Here is a 25366-nt window from a genome sequence, read left to right as displayed (position 1 = left end):
TGAGAAAATGATCTGTGGCCAAGAAGAGGGCAGTCAGAGCAAATACTGACCTAGATAATTTCAAACATGTTGATTTGGAAGTATTATCAGGAAATGTAGTTTAAAGTGTGTGGCAAGCAGTTGTAAATGGCAGAGCTGAGGCCGGACAAGGACCTCAGGATTGAAGTTGTACAGTTGCAGCCATTTTTTTTTTTTTTTTTTTTTGAGACAGGGTGTCACTGTGTCACCCAGGGTGGTGTGCAGTGGCATGATCATGGTTTACTGTAGCCTTGATGTCCAAGTCTCAAGTGATCCTCTCACCTCAGTCTCCCGAGTAGCTGGGACTCCAGGCATGCGTCCCCGTAATTTTTGTGTTTTCTGTAGAGACAGAGTTTCATATTGTTGTCCAGCCTGTTCTCAAAGTCCTGGGCTCAAGCGATCGGCCTGCCTTAGCCTCCCAGTGTTAGGATTCCACGTGTGAGCCACTGCACCTGGCCTGAGTTACAGATTTGACCAGCCGTGGAATGGTCCTCATTGAAGACCAGACATGGCGTTACTGTGGTGCTTCATCACCCAGCACAGCTTGCACAGAGCACGTCTCAGCGGTGCTACCAAGTGAGAGAATGGATGAGGGAGCCTGCAGGAAGACAGTGCAGTGAGAACCGCAGAGGGCCCAGGCTTGAGGCAGCCTAACTTCACAGGTGTGGGGTGAAAGAGGAGTGAGAAGAATATTTCAGTAGTTGAAAGATATATCATAGCTACTATAAAGCTAAATAAAACCCGTGAATTTAGGGATTGGAAATTGTATTTTGCTTTTTTGTTGGTTTGTTTTTCTTTAGGACTCTGGAGCAGATTCCCTTCTGTGTCCTGTATAGATAATAGCTTGTTACTTCTTACACTATAGCTGGAGGAATGACAGTGAAACAGAGACCCATTGTATTTGAATAATTGACCCCAAGTCACAGGGAAAGTCGATGTCAGGACAAAAATCATGGCCCACCTCTTTGCATTCACAGTGACTGAACTTTGGAATTACATGTTTGCTATTCTGAAATTTGAAAAACTAAAATTTTCATTGAAAATGGATAAAGCATTTCTTGCTTTAAAATGCATGTGTAGGTACATACATACAGTTGTATTTCTTGCTCATTTGGAAGTTTATTAGACTGTATGCTGTGGATACTGGGACCCATCAAGGGCATCACATCAGTTCATCTGATGATTGAATTTTCCACGTGTATGACAAGACAGTAAGCTCCAGGGATACAGCAATGAACACAAAGATTGGATGCTCTCTCTGAGACTCATGGTCCACTCAAGGAGACAAAAGTGAAACAAACGATTCCATAAATCAACAGATACTTAGGAAGTATGATAGAAATGAAAGGAAAATGCAGAGTCATATGAGAGACGAGAAAAGGAAAACAAGATCGGTGTGTCAGGAGGAAGTGATGTCAAACAAAGACTCGAAGTCATAATGTATATTTACACCTCATAGAAAGCAAAGACGAAGTTGTCAAGTGTAGTTTCACACTATGACTTAGAAAAATAATATGGTAGCAGAGTTTGTCCCTCTTTCTGAAGTGTGCCCGTAGCACTGTGTATTCAGGTACCCCATCCGTCATCCATTCCAAACACATTCACTGAGCACCTACTCAGTGCCAGGAACTGCTATACGTCCTGAGCCTGGAGTGGTAGATAGACAAGGACCTGGATTTCATGGTGCTTTCATTCTAGTGCATGTGTGCATGCGTGCGTGCGTGTATGTATGTGTGTGTTTGCGGGGGTTTGGATGGGAAGGATGAGAGAACTAGTAAACAAATGTACAAATAAGGATTCCATCTCTGGCTCCCCTTCGACCATTCTTGTGGAAGCTTACTCTCTCTCCAGAATTTCCCCCTCTGGAGTCCCCTTCCACTCGGTGTGGAAGCTGCTTTCCTCTCTGGGATTCCATACTTGGGTTCCCTTCCACAATCCTCGTGGAAGCTTTCTCTCTCTCATCTTTCTCGTTGCCTAAATAAATCACTTTCTGCAAAAACAACAACAACAACAACAACAACAACAAAAGCCACACACACACACACACACACACGCACACACACAAACAGAGATGTACAAATAATTTCAGATGGTGATAAGTGCTGTGAGGATAAGAAAATGTGGCAGGGCATTGCTTTCTATAAACTTGTCTAAAACTGAGACCTTAGTGATGTAACAGAGCCAGCTGTGCAGGGATGAGGCAGGGGAAGAAGAGCATCCCACGAAGAGGAAACAAAGTCACACAGGCCCATGCCAAAGAGCCTGGCACACGAGGAGGGCAGAAAGAAGGCCAGGGTGCTTGGAGCTGAAATTGGACAGGCAGGCAGGGCGCAATCAGGCAGCCATGCAAGGAATTTGGATTTTATTTCTCAATAGGGTGCCATTTGAGGGTTATAGGAAGGGAATGATATAATTTGCTTCACATTTCTAAGTGCTCATTCTGGCTACGGTAGGTATAGGGAAGTGGATCGGGGCAAGAATAGAAGCAGGAGGCAGTGGGACGGCTGGAGTACAGGAATGTGATACAGGTGAGTTTGATAGGTGGCCGCAGTGGGTGCAGACATCTATTATTACTCCTCTTTTAGCATATTGTCATTGATGGATTCATTGATCCAACACCATTTATTGAGTTCATATGATGTCCTGGGCACTTTTCTGGTGCGTCAGGGGCCAGAGATTCTAAAATACTAAATGCATGGAGGTTACATTCCAGCAACAAATGCACGATACATGTGATATCCACTAGGGATAAGCATGAATAAAAATACATGAAGACATGGGAAGAGGAGGTGAAAGAGTGTGCTATTTCAGCTGGGTGGTTGGAAAGGCCTCTTTCGGGAGGTTACGTTTGAGTAGAGGAGAATAACCCCTGGCACGGTGCCCAGTGCCTGCTAGGCTCTCACAAACTCAGCTTAGGCAGCGTGTGAATGTTTGGCTTTGAGCCACACAGAACTTCCTATGCCAGTAAATCCAAAGTCCCACACTCGATTTTTAACAGGATTAATTTCCTCCTTTCCTATAATGAATTGGTTCCCTGGAGAATGCATGCATTTTATAGATCATTAGCTGCCTGGCACTGAGAGGAGGGGTGTGAGTGAAGGGGGCTGCCTGGGGCAAGCTTCGCTTCCAGCTTTAGGAACCACTGCAAAATCAATGGGGAAAGCATCCCAACTCGTGAGGTAAATCAAAGGGGACACAGAACTAGAGTTTGAGACATTTATTTTTCCTGCATGGCTTTTTAGGAATTGCTCTTTTGCATATAGAAGGGAGTGTGGATGAGGGACTGGTAGAAGTTGAGGGAAAGCAGCTGCCATGGACTGTACAGGGACCCCCGCTGGTGCACGCTTGAGTGGGTCAGCAAGACAGGAAGTCATTCCTTATACAGTGCTGCAAGCCACAGAAATGAGCATGCTGAGAAAAATTTCAAGTTGTGATTCTAGCCTTAAAAACAAAAGGAAGAAGTAAGTCAATTATCTTAAATTCCCTGAGCTTGAAAAATAAACCCATCCGCATAAGGCTGCTTTCCAGTGGCGAGGTGACACCAGGTAGAATCGCAGTGCCCTCTATTGGAAAAGATGAAAAATCGGAAAAGTATTTGAAAGTTAAAGCCAATGACTAGGTGATCTTTTGTCGTCCTTATTACCATTCGGCTTATACATCTTATGGCCAGTAGTTTACAGGATCAAATATTATGATTTCCAAGGTTTTTATAAAAAATTGATTATTATCCAAGTATCACAATGTCACTGTGAAGCAAGTTATAAACATATTAAATTCCTCATACACCAAAAACTTTATTTTGCCATGGGGGAAACTGAGGCTCATGTAGGTCAAAGAGCTTCTTACTCCTGTCGTCAGCAGATATGCAGATGAGAGAAATGTCAGGTGGAGTCACCATCTAGCCCCCACCCCCTACCCCCCCACCCCGGCTCATAATATCTCTGGGTGCACCCCTGAAATATACACATAGTGAAGGCTGCTCACTGAGGCAAACCTCTCACAAAATTATTTTAAATTTGATGTTTTATGGTCTATATATTTTTTGCCACAGTTTCATGGGACTAGAAATGAGTTTATATGCTAATGAAAAAAAGTTGAGTTGGTTGGATCTGGTTGGAAAGAGCCTAGGGAACTATTTAAAGAATATCCTGATCTCGAGCAGGTGTGGTGGCTCATGCCGGTAATCCTAGCACTTTGGGAGGCCAAGGCGGGAGGATCATTTGAGGTGAGGAGTTCGAGAACAGCCTGGCCAATGTGCTGAAAGCCCGTCCCTACTAAAAGTACAAAAAATAGCAGGGCAGGGTGGCAGGTGTCTGTAATCCCAGCTACTTGGGAGGCTGAGATATGAGAATTGCTTGAACTCAGGAGGCAGAGGTTGTAGTGAGCTGATACTGCCCTACTGCACTCTAGCCTGGGTGATAGAGTAAGAGTCTCGAGGAAACAGAACAAATAGAATAAATTCCAATCTTGGTAGAGTGAGGGGGTGAATGGAGGCTGTTTTTGGCTTTTTGTTTGTTTGGCCCAAAGGTTTGGTATTCCTCTTGAATATACTGATATGCGTGTGTGACAAGGGGCAGGACAGCGGTTGGGTATGTCATGGGCTCTAGTTTTTCCATAGGGCACCCTGTAAAATTAGGCTGCTTCTTGATTTCTTCCACTTTGAGATAAAGCCACAATTTGTTGCTTCTGGGATGGCTGTTTGAGGGAACCATACTATATAATAGAAGGTTTTAGTGCTTTGAGCATTAGAAAGCTTCAAGGCAGTAGATAAAATCAGACCCTGAGAAAGTTAATTTATTTATCCATAAAATGGTGAAAATAATACGTACCTGTATGGTAAGTATTTGTGTTAATGTGTATGTAGCTCCTAAGAGACACTCAGTGACACTGTTTTATTTACTGGTATAGGTGTGTGACATAGCAAAACTCCTCCGTCTCTTATTCCCTGCAAATAGCAACGACTATCTATGTATTTGAGTTACAAGTCACATGTGGAAGGCTTACAGAAAAAAAAACCCTCCCTCTTTGTCCTTTTCCCTCTCTAGCTATATATAATTTATGTAATTGTATAATACAAACATATGAACTATGTGTATATAATTTATATTGTATATTTATATATATAAAATGTATTTATTTTCACATTATTAACACTGTAGATGAATCAACTTTTTTCTCTTATTCCCCTCTCACCCTCTTTTTTTTTTTTTTTTTTTTAAAGAAAAACATTTAGCTGTGTGCAGTGACACACACTTGTAATCCCAGCTATTGAGGAGGCTGGGGTGGGAAGATGGCTTGAGTCCAGGAGTTTGAGGCCAGCCTGGGAAACCTAACAAGAGCCGATCTAAAACAAACAAACAAAAAATCCCAGAAAAGAAAAGCATTTCAACTATTTAACATTTTCTAATTACAAAAAAAATTCTTTCCTGTCTCCAAGTTTGGTTTACCTTTTTTACTCACAAAGTGCCCAGAGATTAGTTATTAATAATTGAATGTGCAAGAGTCAGCTACCAAATATGCGCATTATGTAGTGATTTGAATTAATTAGTGTTTCTTAGTGTTCCAGTGTGACCCCTTTTCAAGTGTCTTTATCAGAAATTTGATAACTCAGAACTTTTCTGTCTTTTCATAATCAAGAGAAGTGACTTAGAATGACACACACTCCAGAGTGGGGCTTCTGCATCTCCCCTGCGGTACCCCTTTGTGAGTAATGCTTACCCCAGAGAGTTGCAGAAAGTGAGCCTGCTGAGTGCCAGGCTTTCTCATTCATTAGGTTCCACTCCAGTCCCTTCAAGTTCAGCAGCATCTCAGAACATTCTAGGAGGCTTGCTCACTGCTTGTGAAAGGTTGATCCTCTCAGCTAAAGCTTTTAAAATTTTAAAACTGGCTAGGTGCAATGGCTCACACCTGTAAATCCCAGCAATTTGGGAGGCCGAGGAGGGCAGATCACCTGAGGTCAGGAGTTCAAGACCAGCCTGGTCAACATGGTGAAACCCCATCTCTACTAAAAATACAAAAAAAATTAGCTGGGTGTGGTGGCATGTACCTGTAATCCCAGCTACGTGGGAGGCTGAGGCGGGAGAATTGCTTGAACCTGGGAAGCAAAGGTTGCAGTGAGCTGAGAGTGCGCCACTGCACTCCAGCCTGGATGACAGAGCAAGACTGTATCTCAAGATAAATAAATAAGTGAGTCTTGGGATGAAAGGCTGTATTGAGAGTAAAAGGGGCTATGATACTTGGCTGATGGTTTTGGAACCTCTACTATAATTGGGTATCTGTTTCCTCTGCCAGATAGTTTATAGCTGAGTTTCAGATTCTCAAGAAAGAATACTTGAAGAAAAGAAAAAAGTAACTCTGATTGCATACTGTAATAATTAAATGGAAACTGTATGTTTAAGTTGCCGTTAGAATAGGAAATTAAATTACACAAAAAGTGTTATAGATTTGGACAAGTTTTCATACTGTTAATAAACCTATGCATAATTCATTTACTTGTAGGCTATGACAAAATAGCATAAATAACTTCATTTTGTAGGGCTGTGAATTTTTCTCTTCCTAATTGGGTGATGGCTAAAACCATTTAAATGCTTCTGGATGACTGAATATATAAATGTTTAAAATGAACAGTTATAATAGTTTTCTAGGCAGATTTGTTTAATATTACTACATTTACTTTCAGACACACGCATAGTACAGATGTTGCATAAAGATTACACTCAATATGGTGTGAGCTTGATGTGATTTTTAAGAAAAAGATTAACTCTCTGCTCTTGAAGAAAGCATTCTGATACTTACTAAACAAACACTATACATCAGGCACTGAACCGGTCACTTGATAAGCCTTCTCATTACATCCTCATGTGAGACCTAAAGGCAAGTACATTAACTCCACTCAAATAATGAGGAAACTGAGGCTTAGAGAAATCAAGAATTAGTTAGCCCATAGTCCCTTGCATTCAGTGGCAGAGCAGTAGCTCTCAGCCACGTATTTGGGGTTTTTAAAACTTGCATTCTTTCCACTATCTGCAGCCTCCTTCACACCATATACTTTCAGGTTTAGCACCTGAGCATCTGAGAGCCAGGGCTGCCTTAGTAAGAGGAAGTTTCTTTATCTTTATCTTTTCTTTTGGTTAGAGGTAGGGTCTCATTCTGTTGCCCAGGCTGGAGTACAGTGGTGTGATCACAGCTCACTGCCGTCTCGGACTCTTGGGCTTAAGTGGTCCTCCTGTATCTGTTAAGATTCACTCCGGGTGGCTGGCAAAATATTAGGGAAATATTGAGGAAAGCTATAGATTACAGTCTGACACCTTTTGGAAGGCCGAAAGGTTTTACTGGGACAGGCTGAAGGAAGCCAGTTGATTAAGTTAGCACAGGAAAAAGACAGGGATGATAAGAGGTTTTCCCGGGTTTCTGTTTACCCCCCAGTCCTTTGTCTAATTTGTTTGCTCATGTAAACTTTGTGCTGATGGCCCTCTGAGTGGGAGGTCAAAGGGGACAGTTTCCCGGTAATGGTCTTTACTCTGGGCCTTCCTGGAGCCAAAAGCTTTTATCATTCATAAAACCACTCTTTTAACCATGTGAATTATCCACAAGCATGCTGACTTAGAACCTCTTTTATGAGATTTACACTGAAAAAATGTGAGAATCCAGAGGGAGTCTTGATCCATTAGCTGCATTCCCCCTCTGACAGCAGCCGACCACCATCCCTAGTCCACTTGAATCACTGAGATGGGTGTGAGAGTGCATTTATGCATCCAGCATTGAGTCAGGGTCTGCAGGACAGACCTCTGCAGGTGGTGACCCTGATGTGACTGAGGTCACATATGTCAGCCTCTTGAGTAGTTGGGGCTACAGGCATGTACCACCACACCAGCCTACTTTTTAATTTCAGAGATAGAGGGGGTCCTGCTACGTTGCTTAGGCTGGCCTCAAACTCTTGACTCAAGTGGTCCTGCCAACACTGCCTTCTAAGTAGCTGGGACTACCGTGCCTGGCAAGAGGGAGTTTCTTGGTGTAGCAGTGGCCAAGCAGTAGCTAAGTATCAGCACAGCTATTCCTTGCAGTAGCCTCCACTGTAGTGGCTGCCATGTGGCTCCCCAGGAGCTGTGCTGGGCCAGTGATGAGAGCCACCAAAACTCAACCTCACTCATGTGTAGGAGCCCACTTTGGGCAGCCACAGGGTCTTTATTGTGAGGGGCACATGGGGACCAGAGATAACCATGGAAGGTGTGATCAGCTTGGCTGCCTCCTTGTGGGAGCAGGGGCCTATTAGCTGTGCAGCTCCCTTGGGAGCAAGTGGGTACATGTGGTACTGAGCCTCTTGAGTCTGTGTGTTGCTCTGGATTTGCAGTTCTTAGAGACCATGGTGGTCACCAACACACTCATTTACACGAGAATATCTCCAAGCACAGTGTACAGCTGCTTGTTGTAGGATGACGTCTGTATACCCATAGTGACAATTTGTTAAGAAAGTATTTGTAGATTAATTGATCACTCTGGGGGCAGTCACCATTTCTCATCCAACAGAGACTGGGTGATTCTGCAGAAGGTGTGAGAGTGGGAGGATGGTTAAGGCAGTGGATTTACAGTGGTTTTGGAGGCAGCTGCTCTGTCCCTGGCTGGCTACAGAACCTTACACAAGATTTATCCTCTAAACTCCACTCACTCTTCTACAGAGTGGCGTGGTAACAGTGATGTCTATCTCACAGGGCTAGTATGAGGACTGGGCAAATACTGTTTTATAGGGTACCTGGTACATATCAAAAACGCAGTGATGGTTAGCTATTGTTTTTATCCTCTGCCCTCTCCTAGACCCTTCTGCCTCCGGGAAGGTATATTTGGAGTGACAGTATGAAGATGGGCAGTTGCAGAACTGGGACAGTGCAACCCCCTGCCCTGCTTACCAGTAGTTAACGACGTGTATTTACTAGGAATCTTTCTGAGAGTTGATGAGCTAATAATAAGGGAATAAGGGAGTACTATTTTGCCATTTAGGGAAATGATCGCCAATCTAAGTCAACAGTTGGATCCAGTGACAACGTATCTCCTCAGCCCTTGAAGAGGAAAGGGAAAAAAGAAGATGTAAATTCAGAAAAACTGACGAAAGTGAAACAAAATGTCAAGTTAAAGAATTCACAAGAAACCATTCCAAACAGTGGTAAGTGTGTTGTTATTATCTTAAGGCTGTGATAGAATTTTAATTCTTAAATAGATCCATTTGTTTCGCTGGGCCCCCAGAAGATAATCCTCATTGTCATACGTGAGAGTTTTCAAAGAAAATTATATTTGTGTCCGAGAGATGCTGTTGTTTTTATGCTTAGTTTTTTTTTTTTTTTTTGAGATGGAGTTTCGCTCTTGTTACCCAGGCTGGAGTGCAATGGCGCGATCTCGGCTCACCGCAACCTCCGCCTCCTGGGTTCAGGCAATTCTCCTGCCTCAGCCTCCTGAGTAGCTGGGATTACAGGCACGCGCCACCATGCCCAGCTAAATTTTTTGTATTTTTAGTAGAGACGGGGTTTCACCATGTTGACCAGGGTGGTCTCGATCTCTTGACCTTGTGATCCACCCGCCTCAGCCTCCCAAAGTGCTGGGATTACAGGTGTGAGCCACTGCGCCTGATCTGCTTATTTTTTTTTTTTTAATTATACTTTAAGTTCTGGGGTACTTGTGCAGATCTTGCAGTATTGTTACATAGGTATATGTATGCCATGGTGGCTTGCTGCCTCCATCCCCCCATCACCTACATTAGGTATTTCTCCTAATCTCCCCAATCTCCCCACCCACTGCTATCCCTCCCCTAGACCCCCAGCCCCCAACAGACCCCAGTGTGTGATGTTCCCCTCCCTGTGTCCATGTGTTCTCATTGTTCAGCACCCAGTTATGAGTGAGAACATGCAGTATTTGGTTTTCTGTTCTTGTCAGTTTGCTGAGAATGATGGTTTCTAGATTCATCCATGTCTCTGCAAAGGACCGGAACTCATCCTTTTTTATGGCTGCATAGTATTCCATGGTGTATATGTGCCACATTTTCTTTATCCAGTCTATTGATGATGGACATTTGGGTTGGTTCCAAGTCTTTGCTATTGTAAACAGTGTTGCAGTGAACATACGTGTGCATGTGTCTTCATAATAGAACGATTTATAATCCTTTGGGTATATACCCAGTAATGGGATTACTGTGTCAAATGGTATTTCTATTTCTAGATCCTTGACGAATTGCCACAATGTCTTCCACAATGGTTGAACTAATTTACACTCCCACCAACAGTGTAAAAACATTCCTATTTTTTCACATCCTCTCCAACATCTGGCGTCTTCAGATTTTTTGATGATTGCCATTCTAACTGGTGTGAGATGATATCTCAATGTGGTTTGATTTGCGTTTCTCTAATGACCAGTGAGGATGAGCTTTTTTCCTATGTTTGTTAGCTGCATAAATGTCTTCTTTTGAAAAGTGTTTGTTCATATCCTTCACCCGCATTTTGATGGGGTTGTTTATGCTTAGTTTTTATTTGTAATTAGATGTTATACCATGCGGACACTTGTTTTGAGAACAAATATATCTTGTGGTGGTATTATTTTAAAAGTATGCTTTTCTCATCCTCTGCTCACACTGATACTTCCTGATTTATATTTTTTACCTACAACTACTGTGACACTGATCTCTCTTACTTGTGTGTCTGTAACCCTTGCGCATGTTCATTATGATTTATTAGTCACAGATCATCCTTCCTGAAAAGTCATTTTGTTAATTACACTGATAACTAAGAGAATGCTAAATAGACATAAAATTTTGTCAGTAAACAATAACATATTCAGCATAATTAGATGTAGTTTCATCTTGCACTAGCAGGTGAGAGATGGTATAACATAAAATAAAAAACTGCATTAGTCCAAGATTTCATTGGTGTGAGATAAGAGTATGGTAGACTAAGGAAGTATGCAATGAAAAATGTTAACTTTGATGGTAGGTTTTTGTGAAGAGGGGCCGTTTGTGGTTTCATTCCGAGCATGTTCTCAGAGTGGAGTGACACTGGGGTGGGAATGGCTGGCTGGGAAGCAGACCAGTGGGAGGTGAAATGAATCCTGCTCCTCCTGCCTGAGATCCCCTTACAAACCCCACCCGTGGGACAGCGAGGGGTGCCAGGAAGAGGTTTGATGGGATCAGGTTTCAGATTCATGAGCAGAGCCCTATGTTCCACCTGGAAGCTCTAGCTTATTTCCAAGTCAAGATGAAGAGTCACCTTAGAATTAGAGCTGATAGGAACTTCCCAGCTGAGGAGACAGTTTGAACTCCTGCGAGGGTTTAGAGGAGGCTGCGCAAATGATTAGAGCGTCAGAACAAAGATGCGTGGGGCTGGGTTAAAAGAACAGGCGAAATGGGTGAACCAGTTCCACAGAGGAATGGAGGGTCTCAATCACCGAAGACCTAAACCGTGGAGAGGAGCTGGAAGTCAGGAGTCCCAGATTCTCGTCCCAGTTCTGCCGTTGACCTGGGGCAACTCATTTAACTTTATTTACTTATTTATTTTTAGCTTCATTATATATCTGCAAAATGTGCGTTCTTATTAAGATGTCTCTTTAAAGTTTTGATTATCTCTAAATTTGTACAGTTCTTTCCAGGGAGGCTAGGGTGAAATGTAGTCAGCAAATGTTCACCAGGAACCAAGGAAAAAAAATTAGCCTCAAAGAACATACCTTACCTTGAGCACTAAAAATATGAGAGGCTTTTACAAAAGTTAATACATACTAGATTGGGAAGCCCCTAAAGCCTTGTGCCATGTCCTGGTAGTTTATTCTTATTCCCAGCAACTGGCACAGGTCTCATAGATATGAGGCACTTAATAAATGTTGAGTGAATGAATAATGGAAGTTTAAAATGGTTAAGTCTGTAATACTTTAAAGCCCACTATGAAACAGGACCCATTTTAAACTTTTCATGAATTATTTGTGGTTAAAAGCCATTCCTAAGATGTTCTTTGCTGCTTTTCTGTGAGGTTCTTCTTAGCCTATGGAAATCCCAATCCTTGCTTCCAGGATTTTTTTTTAAAGTGTTTAAATTAAGTAGTTGTCTTTGGAAGAAAGAGAACAATCATCTTTTCAGGTTATCTCATTTGTAAAACCTTGGGAACACTAGAGGCTATATTAACATAGTCCTTGTTCACAGGGAAGTAACCTTCATTAAAAAGTTGAATTTTTGGCAGGCACAGTGGCTCATGCCTGTAATCCCAGCACTTTGAGGGGCCAAGGCGGGTGTCAGATTGCTTGAGTGTGAGACCAGCTTGGGCAACACAGCCAAACTCTGTCTCTACCAAAAAAAAAAAAAAAAAAAAAAAAAAAGTGGGTCATAGTGACATGCACCTGTTGTCCTAGCTACTTGGAAGTCTGAGATGGGAGGCTCGCTTGAGCCCAGAAGGTTGAGGCTGCAGTGAGCCATGATTGTGGCACTGCACTCCAGCCTGCATGACAAAATGACACCCTGCCAAAAAAATAAATAAATAAATAAATAAAGTTGAATTATTAGTCTTTTTGCTTTTGCAGAAACTCACAAGTAGTATTTAACAACATTTTGTCTTGGTGGGCATGGAGATAACAAAATATGTTTAACATTGAAGCAAACATTTTAAAAAGAAAAGGTGTAAGCCTTCAGCTGTTCTTTTATGTTGTCTTTAGAGAAACCTGCAGTTGTTTTAGGTAATAGCCCATTTTAAGTCTCTGTTTTCCAATGTGGTTTTCTAATGTGCAGATTATAGGTTTTTAAACTGCTGGATCTCATTGTTACATGAAACAACTGCTGGTGTCTTTTAAAGGAAGGTTTTAGGGAATGATTTTTTTCTCCACTAATAGGCTTGTACCAGTGATCTAGAAGCATTTGGTATCTTTTTATTTGGATAGAAAGAAAATAGAACTTGGAAAATGAATCTTGGCTTCGAAAGACTTTTTTTTCCCCAGGAAAAATGAAAAAGAGTTTTATGCAGTTCACTAGATTAAACCATCACTTGATAACTTTAAGCATATTAGCTTAAGGCCATACTACTGAAAATTGAGCAATTTTTTTCTTAATGGATTTCCCTGCAAATGTCTTTGACTATAGAAAATTTCCTGATTACAATATCAAACGTCCCTTTCTCTTTCTCTCTTATTCTTTAATTCAGCCTTCATATTCATTTATTATTAAAGTTGCTTTTTACTTTAATGCCATCTATTTTAGTAATTAGAACCAAGTATGTGCTTTTGAATACTCATGTTTCAAGAGGGTTCTTATTCTTTAGAAAGGTAAAAGCGATAAGAATTGGAAGCAAATTGAAAGTGAAGGGTGTAAGAACTCATAATAATGTAAAAAATACAAAAAATTCGTTTTAGAGATAAAATCTACATATCTTTTCCTACTTATAATGTATTTTAAGTCAGATATTAAATACGCTGTTTAGTTTTATTTCAAAGTGATAAATTTTAGGGTTAGGCTGAATATCTATGTTTATTTTCTAGCATATGCTAACTTGTACAAATGTTTGATTTAGTGTTCTTTACCTATATACTATTTTCATTTTAATTAGAAAAAAAGAGACTTCATAGGCTATCTTGATTTTTTTTATAATTAAAACTGTAGTCACATATTTTTTCTTTATTTTTAAACTGCTGCTATTTACTTATTCAGTTATCAAATGCTGTATCAATGAGCAATGCTTGTATCAGTCTGTAGATGGCAACCTGGGTCTGTTTTGTTTCCTTTTTTTTTTTTTTGACTCTGTTTCTCTCTGTAATAGTCAAGCTTAATAATTCAAGCAGAGCAGTGACATATTTCTTCAGGGAAACAAATCCCATTTTCTTTTGGTAGCCAAAATGCAAAGTAGGATTGGTTGGTGATTGATGAAGTTGAGTGTGAAATGCATTTTTAGCGTTGCATTTAAATACCAGCTTAACTGGCCAGCGCATGCTTTTGTTAAACTTTCCACTTGAGTTGCAGTGCCTTGAGATATGCTTTAGAGGCTGGTAGCTAGCTGCATTCGCCACTATAACCAAAACAATAATGATAATTGTTTTGACATAGCATTTTGGATGATTGATCATATCAACAGGTATTAGTAATGGGTACATGAAAAAATGTAGTGCTTTTAGAACCCTTGTAGAACACAAGAAGTGTAGTGAATTTAGGTCTCTGTAGGAATATTGAAAAGGCTACAGAGAAAATAGCCTGATCTCTCTGACTTACATTGTAGTGATAATTATATTTTCAAGGCAAAGTATTACAAAGGCAAAAATAAGAGTTGTTTTCTTTTGATGGATGTGGCTCTCTCTCACTTTGCGTGAGGGATCATGCCTGTGTGCCCACACATGGGCCAATATTTTTCTTGATGCAAATCCTGGCTTATTCCCAGTGTAGTTCTGTGATAGTTCCCATGAAACTTGTGATTTTTTGACGCCTGATGACTGATTGGGAGCAGGTGCAGTGCCAGCAGAAGGATGTCTGAACATTATGACCTTGTTGGGTGAGTGCCTTGAGCAGTCATGCTCTTGAATTTCTTAATAGCTACAACCTGCACATGGTTTGCCTGCGTGGCCCCAAGCATGAAGTGTTAACTGCAATTCATCCTCAGAGTTACGAGGCATTGAAACTTGAGCTTCTTTGGTTCAGCCATGAACCAGCCCAGGCACTTGCATGGTTCCCAGGCATACGAGACTCTGAGGACAAAACCGGAAGCACATCGGGAAAATGTGCTCTCCCACGTGTCCCTCCTAAGGGGTATCAAGTACGTTAAGCAAGTATGTAAGAAGGCACCAAGGTGACATCACCAGGTGACGCACTGGTTTTGTTTAATAAGCTAAGGTAAGATTTATGATTAATTGGTATCCCTTGCCACCACATTCACCCTGTAACAGGGAAATACAGGTTTTATTTTTTTTCTTAATTTGTGTAAATTTAAGGGAAACAAGTGCAATTTTGTTACATGGATATATTGTGTCATGGTCAAGTCTGAATAACGTAAATTGTCCAAATAGCTTGAATAATGTAAATTGTCCCTATGAAGTAGTTTCTCATCCCTCTTCCGGCTCCCACCCTTCCGAGTCTCCAGTGTCTATCATTCTATCCTCTATGTCCGTGTGTACACATTATTTAGCTCCCACTAATATGTGAGAACATGTGCCATTTGACTTTACATTTCCGAGTTATTTCTGTTAGGATAATGACTTCCAGTCCCATCCACATTGCTGCAAAAGACATGACTTCATTTTTTTGGCTGAATAGTACTTTATTGTGTGTGTTTATAGCTGTATCTATGTATGTGTATATCTCTACATATACACACACAATACGTGTGTGTGTGTGTGTGTGTGTGTGTGTGTGTCTGCATACACACCACATTTTCTTTTTCTAGTTATCCATTGACGGATGCTTAGGTTGATTATATATCTTTGCTATTGTGGATAGCACTGTGATAAATATACACATGCAGGTGTCTTTTTTGTATAATGATTTGTTTTCCTTTGAGTAGATATCCAGTAACAAAATTGTTGGATAGAGTGAAAGTTCTGTTTTCAGTTCTTTGAAGAATCTCCATGCCGTTTTCTGTAGAGATTGTGCTAATGGACATTCCCACCTATGGTGTATTCATGTTCCCCTTTCTCAGCATCCTCACTAATGTCTGTTGTTTTTTTGACTTTTTCAGAATAGACATTCTGACTGGTGTACATTGGTATCACTGTGGTTTTAATTTGCATTTCTCTGATGATTAGTGGTGATGTTGAGCGTTTTTCAGATGCTTCTCGGCCATTTGTATGTCTTCTTTTGAAAAATGTCTGTTTATGTTCTTTGCTCACATTTTAATGCAGCTCTTTTTGTTGTTGTTGAGCTCTTTAAATTCCTTGTAAATTCTGGAACGAATGACAGGGAAAGACAGGTTTTCTGCCCCTTGGTGGATCACAACTTCCCATCTCGATGGCAATGTGTATTGAGGGATACAGGGGTCAGATTTTATTACATCAAGTACTAGTATGATAAAAATTATTAAGATCAGTGTTTTTTCCACCTTCATGATCCACTTATTGGAATGATAGATTGTACAGCCAATTTCTAGGACAGTGAGAGGTCTTAATAATTTTCTTGAGGTTTATTGTGAATTCAGATTCTATTAATAAAAGTTAGTTTCAAAATGTGTACGTTGCTATCTGTGTTAGTACTGAGAGACTGAAAAATTGAAAGCTGGCTGAATACTAGGAAGATGTATGGCTTAGTTTTGAGTGGAATAACATACTAGTCGTTTTTAGAAAAGGATTCTCTTCATATCCTGTCCTCTTAAACACTTTGCTCGCTGTCTAGAGAGGTGCCATGAGAGAAGCATTCTTTTACAGCGGATATACGGTTGAGACCCGTGCAGTAAATTCTTTTGGGGGTTATTTTTTTCATGAAGCCCAGCGTTGAGTGTGAAGACGCTTTTTGTTTTCAAAAGGAAAAGTTTGTGAGGTGTTGAATTACAGAGATATTTTTAAACCTTCGGAAGATTTCATTCCAGAAATTCATTTTCAGTAGGTATTTTGATACCTAGATTGCATTTTCCATACAAACACCCCGTAGAATTCTCCGTAAGCCATAATTCACCTGACTTACCGCATTGTGCTGCCGATGCTACGTAGGTCGCCCACTGTGTGCAATGGTGTTTCTAGTGGGAAAACAAATGAGGAGTCCCGCTTCAGAATGCCAAGAACTCGTGGGACCCTGCTGCCGCGGGATACAGAGCTGGCCTACGTGGAATTCCTGGTGGAGGCCGAGCCTCCGGGTCAGGATCCAACTGGGTTTGGGTCTGAGAGGAATGCAGAGGTGGAGGAGCCAGGCCTCGAGTGACTAGGGTGGGGACGCTGAGGTACGGGCAGAGGTTTTCCTGTGTGATCCTTGGCAGGAGGATTAGCTAGGGATCGTCACATCTTTATTTTTTCCCCAGTTCCAGAGTTGGGCTTGCCTGCCTCCCTTTTCATGGATGCTACCCATTACTTCTAAGCAGGAACTCCAAGGTTCACAGCCTTTCCTTAATTTTGCTGCCTCCAAAGTCAGGTTGAAACTTTCTTTTTTGGGGGGAGGTGGGGTGGAGGTGCAGGGTCTCACTCTGTCACCCAGGCTGGAGTGCAGTGGCACCATCTCGAGTCACTGCAGCCTCGACCTCCTGGGCTCAAGTGATCCTCCCACCTCAGCCTACCAAGTAGTTGGGACTACAGGCAGGTGCCACCACACCAGGCTGATTTTTGTATTTTTGTAGGTACGGGGTTTCACCATGTTGCCCAGGCTGGTATCAAACTCCGAAGCTCAAGTGATCTGCCGGCCTTGGCCTCCCAAAGTGCTGGGATTACAGGTGTGAACCACTGCACCCTGCTAGGTGGGAATCTTTCTGTAGCTTACTGCAGATAAAATATCCATCCACCCTGATGGTGAGTTTCTGGCATATCAAAGACTGCTTTTCTGAAAGAAGCTGACATTGGGTCACTCAGAGCATTTGATCCTGGAATCTGAGGAAGGGCCCAGATGGAGGCGTGGTCAGGGAAGTGTCTGATGTCACGAATGTTGGTGAGATGCCTATCATAGAGGGTGACAGGGCGGAGGGAGGAGGAAGACCTAACCATGGGGTTTATTACCCTTTCTCCCTCTTCACCTCTGTTTCCCCTGTCAGGCCTGGGGTGGGTAAACCTGGAAAGGGCCCGGTCCTTTAGAGTACCAGCAGATCCTGGACCGTAGGTCACATGTAAAGGACACAGATAAACATCCAGCAGAGCGTTCTGCACAGGGTCAGTGTTTGCTGACGTGTATGTGCGTGTAGGTCAGCTACACCTGTATCGTGACAGTAGAAATTAAGGGCTATGGACTGTAAGCGCTGAGTGATGGTACACTGCCGATACCCAGGCTTTGGAGTGTCTTCATAGTGCATTTTCATCTGATATTTTATAAGCTTCATTTACAAATGCTTAGAATGGATCAACAGCATTTTCCTAGTTCAGTGAATGAGGGGGAAAAGAGGGGAAACCAGTTTACCCAGAGTCAAAGGATCTATCAGTGGTTAGTGATTTCTAGAAATTGCCAGACCGACACATAGCTGCTGGTGAGGAGATGAATGTGCCTGTGTGACGGCTTCTAAGGGGAGGTGGGGGGACGAGTGAGGGAAGCCCTCACGTGTATGTGTTGTGACCTGTCTTCTTTTAGTGAGAAAAATGTTGATGTGTCGTAGGCCGGGCACAATTATGGTTCCTGCCTGTAATCCCAGCACTTTGGGAGGCCGAGGTGGGCGCATCACGGGGTCAGGTGTTTAGACCAACCTGACCAACATGGTGAAACCCCATCTCTACTAAAAATAGGGATGTTTTAATTTTACAGAAATTAGCCGTGTGTGGTCATGCGTGCTTGTAATACCAGTTTATTCAGCTGAGGCAGGAAAATCACTTGGACCCAGGAGGTGGAGATTGCAGTGAGCCAAGATCACACCACTGCACTCTAGCCTGGTTGACAGAGCAAGACTCTGCTTAAAAAAAAAAAAAAAAAAAAAGTTGTTGTATCACAGTAGACTCAGGCTTAGCTGGGAGACTTTGGGGTGTTCCTGTTTGCCTCCTCTTCCACTCTTCAGTATTTCATATTAACTTTTTAAATGGGGGTGATTGATTTCTGTCCCTTCTGTTTTGCAGCTGGTAGGAGTTAGTCATTTCTAACAAGGAGTTTTTCTCTTTAGCAGTCTGATATAATAACGGGTCTTGTCTTCTTTCACACATGCTAGCCGGGGACCCAGTCTGCCTTTAGCATTTATACCCTCTTTTCCAGGGTTTGGGGACCTTGACGAAGGTAGATATTTTGGGGAGCTGACCTCTAGTTTATTTATCAAATGACCAAATTCTTTTTTTTTTTTTTTGAGACGGAGTCTCACTCTGTCACCAGGCTGGAGTGCAGTGGTGTGATCTCGGCTCACTGCGACTTCCGCCTCGCAGGTTCAAGCGGGTCTCCTGCCTCAGCCTCCTGAATAGCTGGGACTACAGGCATGAGCCACCATGCCTGGCTAATTTTTGTAGTTTTAGTAGAGATGGGGTTTCACCACCTTGGCCAGGATGGTCTTGGTATCTTGACCTCGTGATGCATCCGCCTCCGCCTCCCAGAGAGCTGGGATTACAGGTGTGAGCCACTGCACCTGGCCTCAAATCCTATTTTTTAAAACAGTTGCTTAAACATTCTAGGACTTAAGCTCTGCAACCCAAGCCTTTCTCTGTGTCTGAATTTCCTTCCCCATGTTTCATGACTTTCTAGACTTATGAGCCCCGCCCCACTTTCCTAAGTTCTCACTTTGATTTTTCAGTGAACCTTTATTGAGTCCCTACCATGTACCCCACCCATGAATACGGAATATCTTTCCCTTTTTTTGTGTCTTCTATCATTTCTTGTATCTATGTTTTATAGGTTTTATTGTAGAGATGTTTCACTTCCTTGGTTAAGTTTTTTCCTAAGTATCTTATTTTATTTTATCTGATTTTAATTATTTGGATCTCCCCCCCTCCCCACCTCTCTCTCTCTTTTTGTGAGTCTGGCTAAAGATTTATCAATTTTATTTTTTTAACTAACTTTTAATTTCATTGATCTTTTGTGTTTTTTGTTTCAGTTTCATTTATTTCTGCTCTGTTCTTATTTCTTTTCTTCTATTAGTTTTGAATTTGGTTTGCTTGTGCTTTTCTAATTCTTCAAGATACATCATTATGGTATTCATTTGAAATTTCTTTTTAATTTTTTTGGTGTAGGCACATATAGCTATCAACTTTCCTCTTAGTTTCACTATACATTGCTTTCACTATATCCCATACATTTTGTTATGCTGTGTTTTAATTTCCATTTGCTTGCAGAAATTCTTTCATTTTCTTCTTAATTTACCCATTGATCTACTGGTCATTTAGGAGTGTACTATTTAGTTTCCATGTACTTATACAATTTCCACCGTTCTCTTGTTACTGATTTCTAGTTTTATTTCATTGTCGGAGAAGATACTTGATAAGATTTCATTTGTTTTTGGAGGTTTTTTTTTTTTGGACTTGTTTTGTTACTTAATGTATCATCATCTATCCTTGAGAATGATCCATTTGTTGAGGAGAAGAATGTGTGTTCTGCAGCTGTTGTATAAAGTGGTTCATATATATCTATTAGGTCCATTTTGTCTATTGTGCATATAAGTCCAGCATTTCTTTGTTGATTTTCTGTCTGGATGACATGTCTAATAATGAAAGTGCGGATGTTGAAGTCTCCAGCTATTATTGTATTGGGGTCTATCTCTCTTTAAAAATACTTGCTTTATGTATCTGGGTGCTGCAGTATTGGCTGTGTATGTATTTTCAATTCTTATATGCTCTTGCTGAATTAACTCCTTTATTATTATATAATGACCTTCTCCATCTCTGCTTATACATATTTTTCTCTTTTTTGTAGAGATGGGGTTTTGCCATGTTGCCTAGGCTGGTCTTGAATTCCTGGGCTAAAGTGATCTGCCCACCTTGGCCTCCCAAAATGCTGGGATTACAGGTGTGAGCCATCACACATGACCTCTCTTTAGACTTTTTGTCTTGAATTTTATTTTGTCTGATGTAAGTATAGCTATTTTTGCTATGTTATGGTTTCCATCTGCATGGAATATACTTTTGTGTCCCTTTATTTTCAGAGTGTGTGTGTCTTTATAGGTGAAGTGTGTTTCTTGTAGGCAACAGATTGTTGGGTCTTTTTTTTTTTTAAAAAAAAACAAACAACACCTCAATTTAGCCACTCTTTATTGATAGTAGAGTTTAGCGTGTTGACATTTAATCTTATTGATAAGTAAAGGCTTACTCTTTCCACTTTGTGGTTTTCTGGTTGTTTTGTGGTCTTCTCTTCCTCCTTTTCCTTCTGTCTTCCTTTTAGTGTAGATGATCTTCTCTGGTATGTTTTAGTTTATTGCTTTTTGTTTTTTGTATATGTGTTGTAGGTTTTTTTGACTTGAGGTTACCATGAGGCTTGCAAACACTATCCTATAAAACCAATTATTTTAAACAAACAACAACTTAGCACTAATTGCAAAAACTAACAAGGAAAGAGAAAATTAATAAAAACTACAGTTTAACCTCATCCTCCTCACTTTTAATCATATTATGATTTCTATTTCTAGCTTGTTATACTGTACATCTTGAAAAGTTTTTGTAGTTACTTTTGATAGGTTCACCTTTTAGTATTTCAACTGAAGACATTACCGGTTTACACATCACAGTTACAGTGGCGTGATATTCTGTGTTTGCATACTTACTGTTAGCAGTGAGTTTTGCAGCTTCAGATGATTTCTCAGTGCTCATTAATGTCCTTTGCTTTTTGATCGAAGAACTTCCTTTAGCATTTCTTGTAAGACGGATCTGGTGTTGATAAAATTCCTCAACTTTTGTTTGTCTGGGAAAGTAGTTCTCCTTCATGTTTGAAGGATACTTTTGCTGGATATAGTTTTCTGGGATAAAATTATTTTTATTTATTTATTTTTTGGAGATAGTCTCGTTCTGTCACCCAGGCTGGAGCGTAGTTTTTTTTTTTTTTTTTTTTCCTTCAGCACTTCAAATATGTCATGCCCCTCTCTATTGGCCTGCCAGGCTGCCAGTGAGAAGTCTTCTACCAGCTGTATTTCAGCTGCTTTGTATGCTGTTTCTTTCCTCTTGCTGCTTTTAGGACATTTTCTGTATCCTTGAGCTTTGGGAGTTTGATTATTAAATGTCTTGAGGTCGTCTTATTGGGTTAAACCTGCTTGGTGTTCTATAACCCTCTTGTACTTGAATATTCATATCTTTACATTTGGGAAGTTCTCTGTTACCAGTCTTTGAGTAAACTTTCTACTCCTGTTTCCCCCTCTACCTCTTCTTGAAGGCCAGTCACTCTGAGATTTGCCCTTTAGCAGCTGTTGTCTAGTTCTTGTAAGTTTGCTTCATTCTTTTTAAATTCTTGTTTTGTCTCCTCTCAGTGTATATTTTCAAATAACTTGTCTTCTGGCTAATTTTATTTTTTCCACTTGATCATTTCTGCTGTTGAGTGACTTTGATGCATTCTTCTGTATGTCACATGAATTTTTCAGCTCTAGAATTTCTGTTTCATTAAAACAAATAACTTCAATCTTACTAAATTTATCTGATGGAATTCTGACTTCCTCCTCTGTTATCTTGAATTTCATTGAGTTTCTTCAAAAGAGCTGTTTTGAATTCTCTGAAAGATCATCTCTCTGTATCACTCTGGAATTGTCCTTGGTGCCTTATTTAGTTCGTTTGGTGTGGTCATGTTTTCCTGGATGGTCTTGACGCTTTGGATGTCTGTTGATGTCTGGGCATCGAACTGTTAGATATCTGTTGTAGTCTTCACAGTTTTGGCTTGTTTGTACTCATCTTTTTTGAGAATCCTCTCTAGGTATCGAAATGGTATTGCATGTTGTAATCTAAGTCTTTGGTCACAGCAGTTAGGTCTGCATTGGGGGGGCACCTCAAGCCCAATAATGCTGTGATCTTGCAGAGTCACAGAAGTACTGCCTTGGTGATCTGGGGTAAGATCCAGGAGAACTCCCTGGATTACCAGGCAGGGAGTCTTTCTCCCTTCTCTTACTTTCCTACAAACAAATGGAGTCTCTCTTCATACTGAGCTGCCTGGATCCTGGGGGAGGGGTGTCACAAGAGCCCATGTGGCCACCACCACTGGGACTGCACTGGATCAGACCTAAAGCCAGTCCAGCATTGGGTCTTGTCTAAGGCACACAGTGACCACTGCCTGGCTACTGCCGATGTTCACCCAGACCCAGGCTCTTCAGTCAGCAGCTGGTGAATCCAGCCAGAACCATATCCTTCCCTTCACGGCAATAAGCTCCTCTCCCTCCTGGCCCAGGGTGGATTTTCTTCTGGCCCAGGGTGCATCTGGAAATGTCACCTGGGAGCTAGGGGCTGGAATGAGTGCCTCAGGGCTCTGCCTGGTACCGTATCCTACTGTAGCTGAGTTGGTTTACAAGTTGCAAGACAAAGTCGTCTTTATTCCCCTGCCTCCTCTCCTCTAGCAGAAAAAAGGAAGCTCTCCAGAAGCTGTGAGCTACACTGCTTGGGGCTGGGGGAGAGGTGGCACAGGCACTCCCTTAGCCACCTGGCTGGCGTCTCACTAGGCTGTGTGCACCCCCAGTCCGCTGGTCCAAGGCCAGCGTGACACTAGGGCTTTCCTAGGAGTCGCAGCCTTTGTGGCCTAGACGGCCTTTCAAATTCATTTAAGTTTCTGAGGTTTATTTAAGCACTCTAGTGCTTTAGCCCTCAGTGATGGGGCTAGTTTGAACTTGGGTTCTGAATCCTGGGGTGGACAATTTCCCTCTGGCTGGGACTGGTCTAAATGCTACCTCCATGGTCACTGGCTGAATTCTGCCTCACGTTGCTTTCTGCTGTGGCAGGGCAGCCCTGGGTTACAATGCAAAGTCTCACAGTTACCGTGCTCTCCCTCCCGCAAGCACGCAGATTCTCTCTCCGTGTCACAAGGCTGCTGATGGGGGTGGGAGCAGGGTGGTGCAGGCAGTTCAAGACTGTCTTTCCTACCATCTTCAGTCCCTTTCTCCTTGATGTGCTGTTCAAACCAGGCACTGTGATTGCTCACCTGATTTTTGTTTTTTATGAAGGGGGTTTCTTGTGTGAATGGCCGTTCAACTTGGCCTTCCTGTTGAGGGGTGGACAGTGATTGCTGGAGGCTTTTATTTGGCCATATTGCTCCCCCTAGTTTCCTGACATAGACTTTTCGGTTGGAGATACTTTTCAGTTGGAATTTTGAATGCGCGACTTCATTGTTGATGATCATTGCAGTTGTTAAGATAGCCGATGCCTGTTTGTCTTAATTTGGGTTTCACCAAAAGCTAAGCTTAGCAGATGAGGAGCCGAGTAAAGGACTGGGGTGCATGCAATTCATTTGGGAATTGACCTTGGAAAGCAGGGGCAGGTAAGACAGAAGGATGAGAAAAGTCAGTAAGGAGGGGCATTACTGAAAAGAAGTTACTCCTGCGGGCAGTTGCCCTCAGTCCTGCTGGGACCCTCTCAGAGAGCCCATGAAACACACCTTAGAATTGTCCCATGCAGGATCAAGGAAACTGGGATGTCTGTCTGCCAGTTACAGCCCTTGAGGGCTTTACTTGGAGCATTGCCTCGCTGGTACTCCGGCCCACCCCATACTCAGGCTGGACATGCTTCCCTGGCCAGAGAAGGGATTCAGAGAGACTCAGAAACTTGAGGTAGAAAGACCTCAAAGCATATGAGAACTGTTCACCAAAGCTGCCATAGAACTTCGGCTTGGGCTAAGAGGCTACAAACCTTATGTGTGTAAGATTAGTAACAATAAAAAAAGCACTGACATCTCGGATCTGAAACAAAGGTAGAGACATTCTGTAGAGTAGTTGGACACCAAAAAAAAAAAAAAAAAAGTCGCAAAATTGATTTAAAATGTACTTAATGAAGGATATGGAGAAGATGTTAACTGAGAATTCAAAAATTGTTCTTTTTGTATGAGGTGAAAATTTGGCAATCTTAAAATGAATTAATATTCTGCTGTAACCGCAGAATAGTTTAAAAGATCCAATTAAAAGAATAGACAGTTCCCATGTCAGACTAGACAAAGAATGTATTAGGAGCAAAAGGGAACAATCACTATTTCTCTTAAATAAAAGGATTCTGTCATTCACCCCTCATTGCTACCAGAGTTCTCAATAATGCAGTCCAGTTTTGGAATAAGCAGTGTGGGCTGTCATTGTTCTGGGAGACAAGAAGGGTAGCCTCCCAGGACGAAAACTTGAAAGGAACCGATGAGCACCACCATTGACAAATGGTCTCCATATTTTCTCTGGCACTTTTTGTCCCAGCATATTTGAGATTTATTACATTTTCAATTTGGTAAGGTTTGGTAACTAAAACAGAGTTCCAGACCTAATTAGTACAGCACTCTATAAATTTTAGATGGATGAGTTCACCTCTTAGAAATTTTTATTTTCTGAGCAAGCCTCAGACAGCAGGGACAGAGGAATAAAGCTTCTTTAGTAGCTAGATGGATATAAGGCAGCTGTTCAACTGTGAGGCAAGCCACCTGTTTAATTTTTAGAAATTACTTGGGAGAATAATCAAATTCTCTTTAGACTTTATTCCTACATTCACCCTGAGGTTATAATTTAGAAACATGATTCTGGTTATTTAGCATTTTTATAATAATGGAACGCTAATGAATATGACTGAGAAAACACTTCCGTAAAGTACAAAGTACCAAAAGAGGCAGTATCTATGTAAGGAGATATGAGTTAGTTTGGACTGGTCTCCAAGTCAGAGATCAGGAACTTTAGTACCA

At 41.5% G+C, this 25366-nt stretch overlaps 1 protein-coding gene across 3 annotated transcripts in view; it reads left to right on the top strand.

Annotated features, from left to right (window-relative positions):
- DCDC2 (doublecortin domain containing 2) overlaps positions 1-25366 on the top strand; it is a 211342-nt gene that overhangs the window by 72907 nt on the left and 113069 nt on the right. For all 3 annotated transcript variants that reach the window (XM_074398508.1, XM_003927304.4, XM_010338013.3), the window contains one exon: positions 9013-9175. In XM_074398508.1, the coding sequence (XP_074254609.1) occupies positions 9013-9175 (163 nt within the window). The remainder of the gene's footprint in view (positions 1-9012; positions 9176-25366) is intronic.

The sequence above is a fragment of the Saimiri boliviensis genome, chromosome 4, assembly GCF_048565385.1.
Source record: "Saimiri boliviensis isolate mSaiBol1 chromosome 4, mSaiBol1.pri, whole genome shotgun sequence".
Classification (NCBI taxonomy): Eukaryota; Metazoa; Chordata; class Mammalia; order Primates; family Cebidae; genus Saimiri; species Saimiri boliviensis.
The sequence above is the reverse complement of the archived record's forward strand: the minus strand, read 5'-3'. Positions and strand labels throughout refer to the sequence as shown.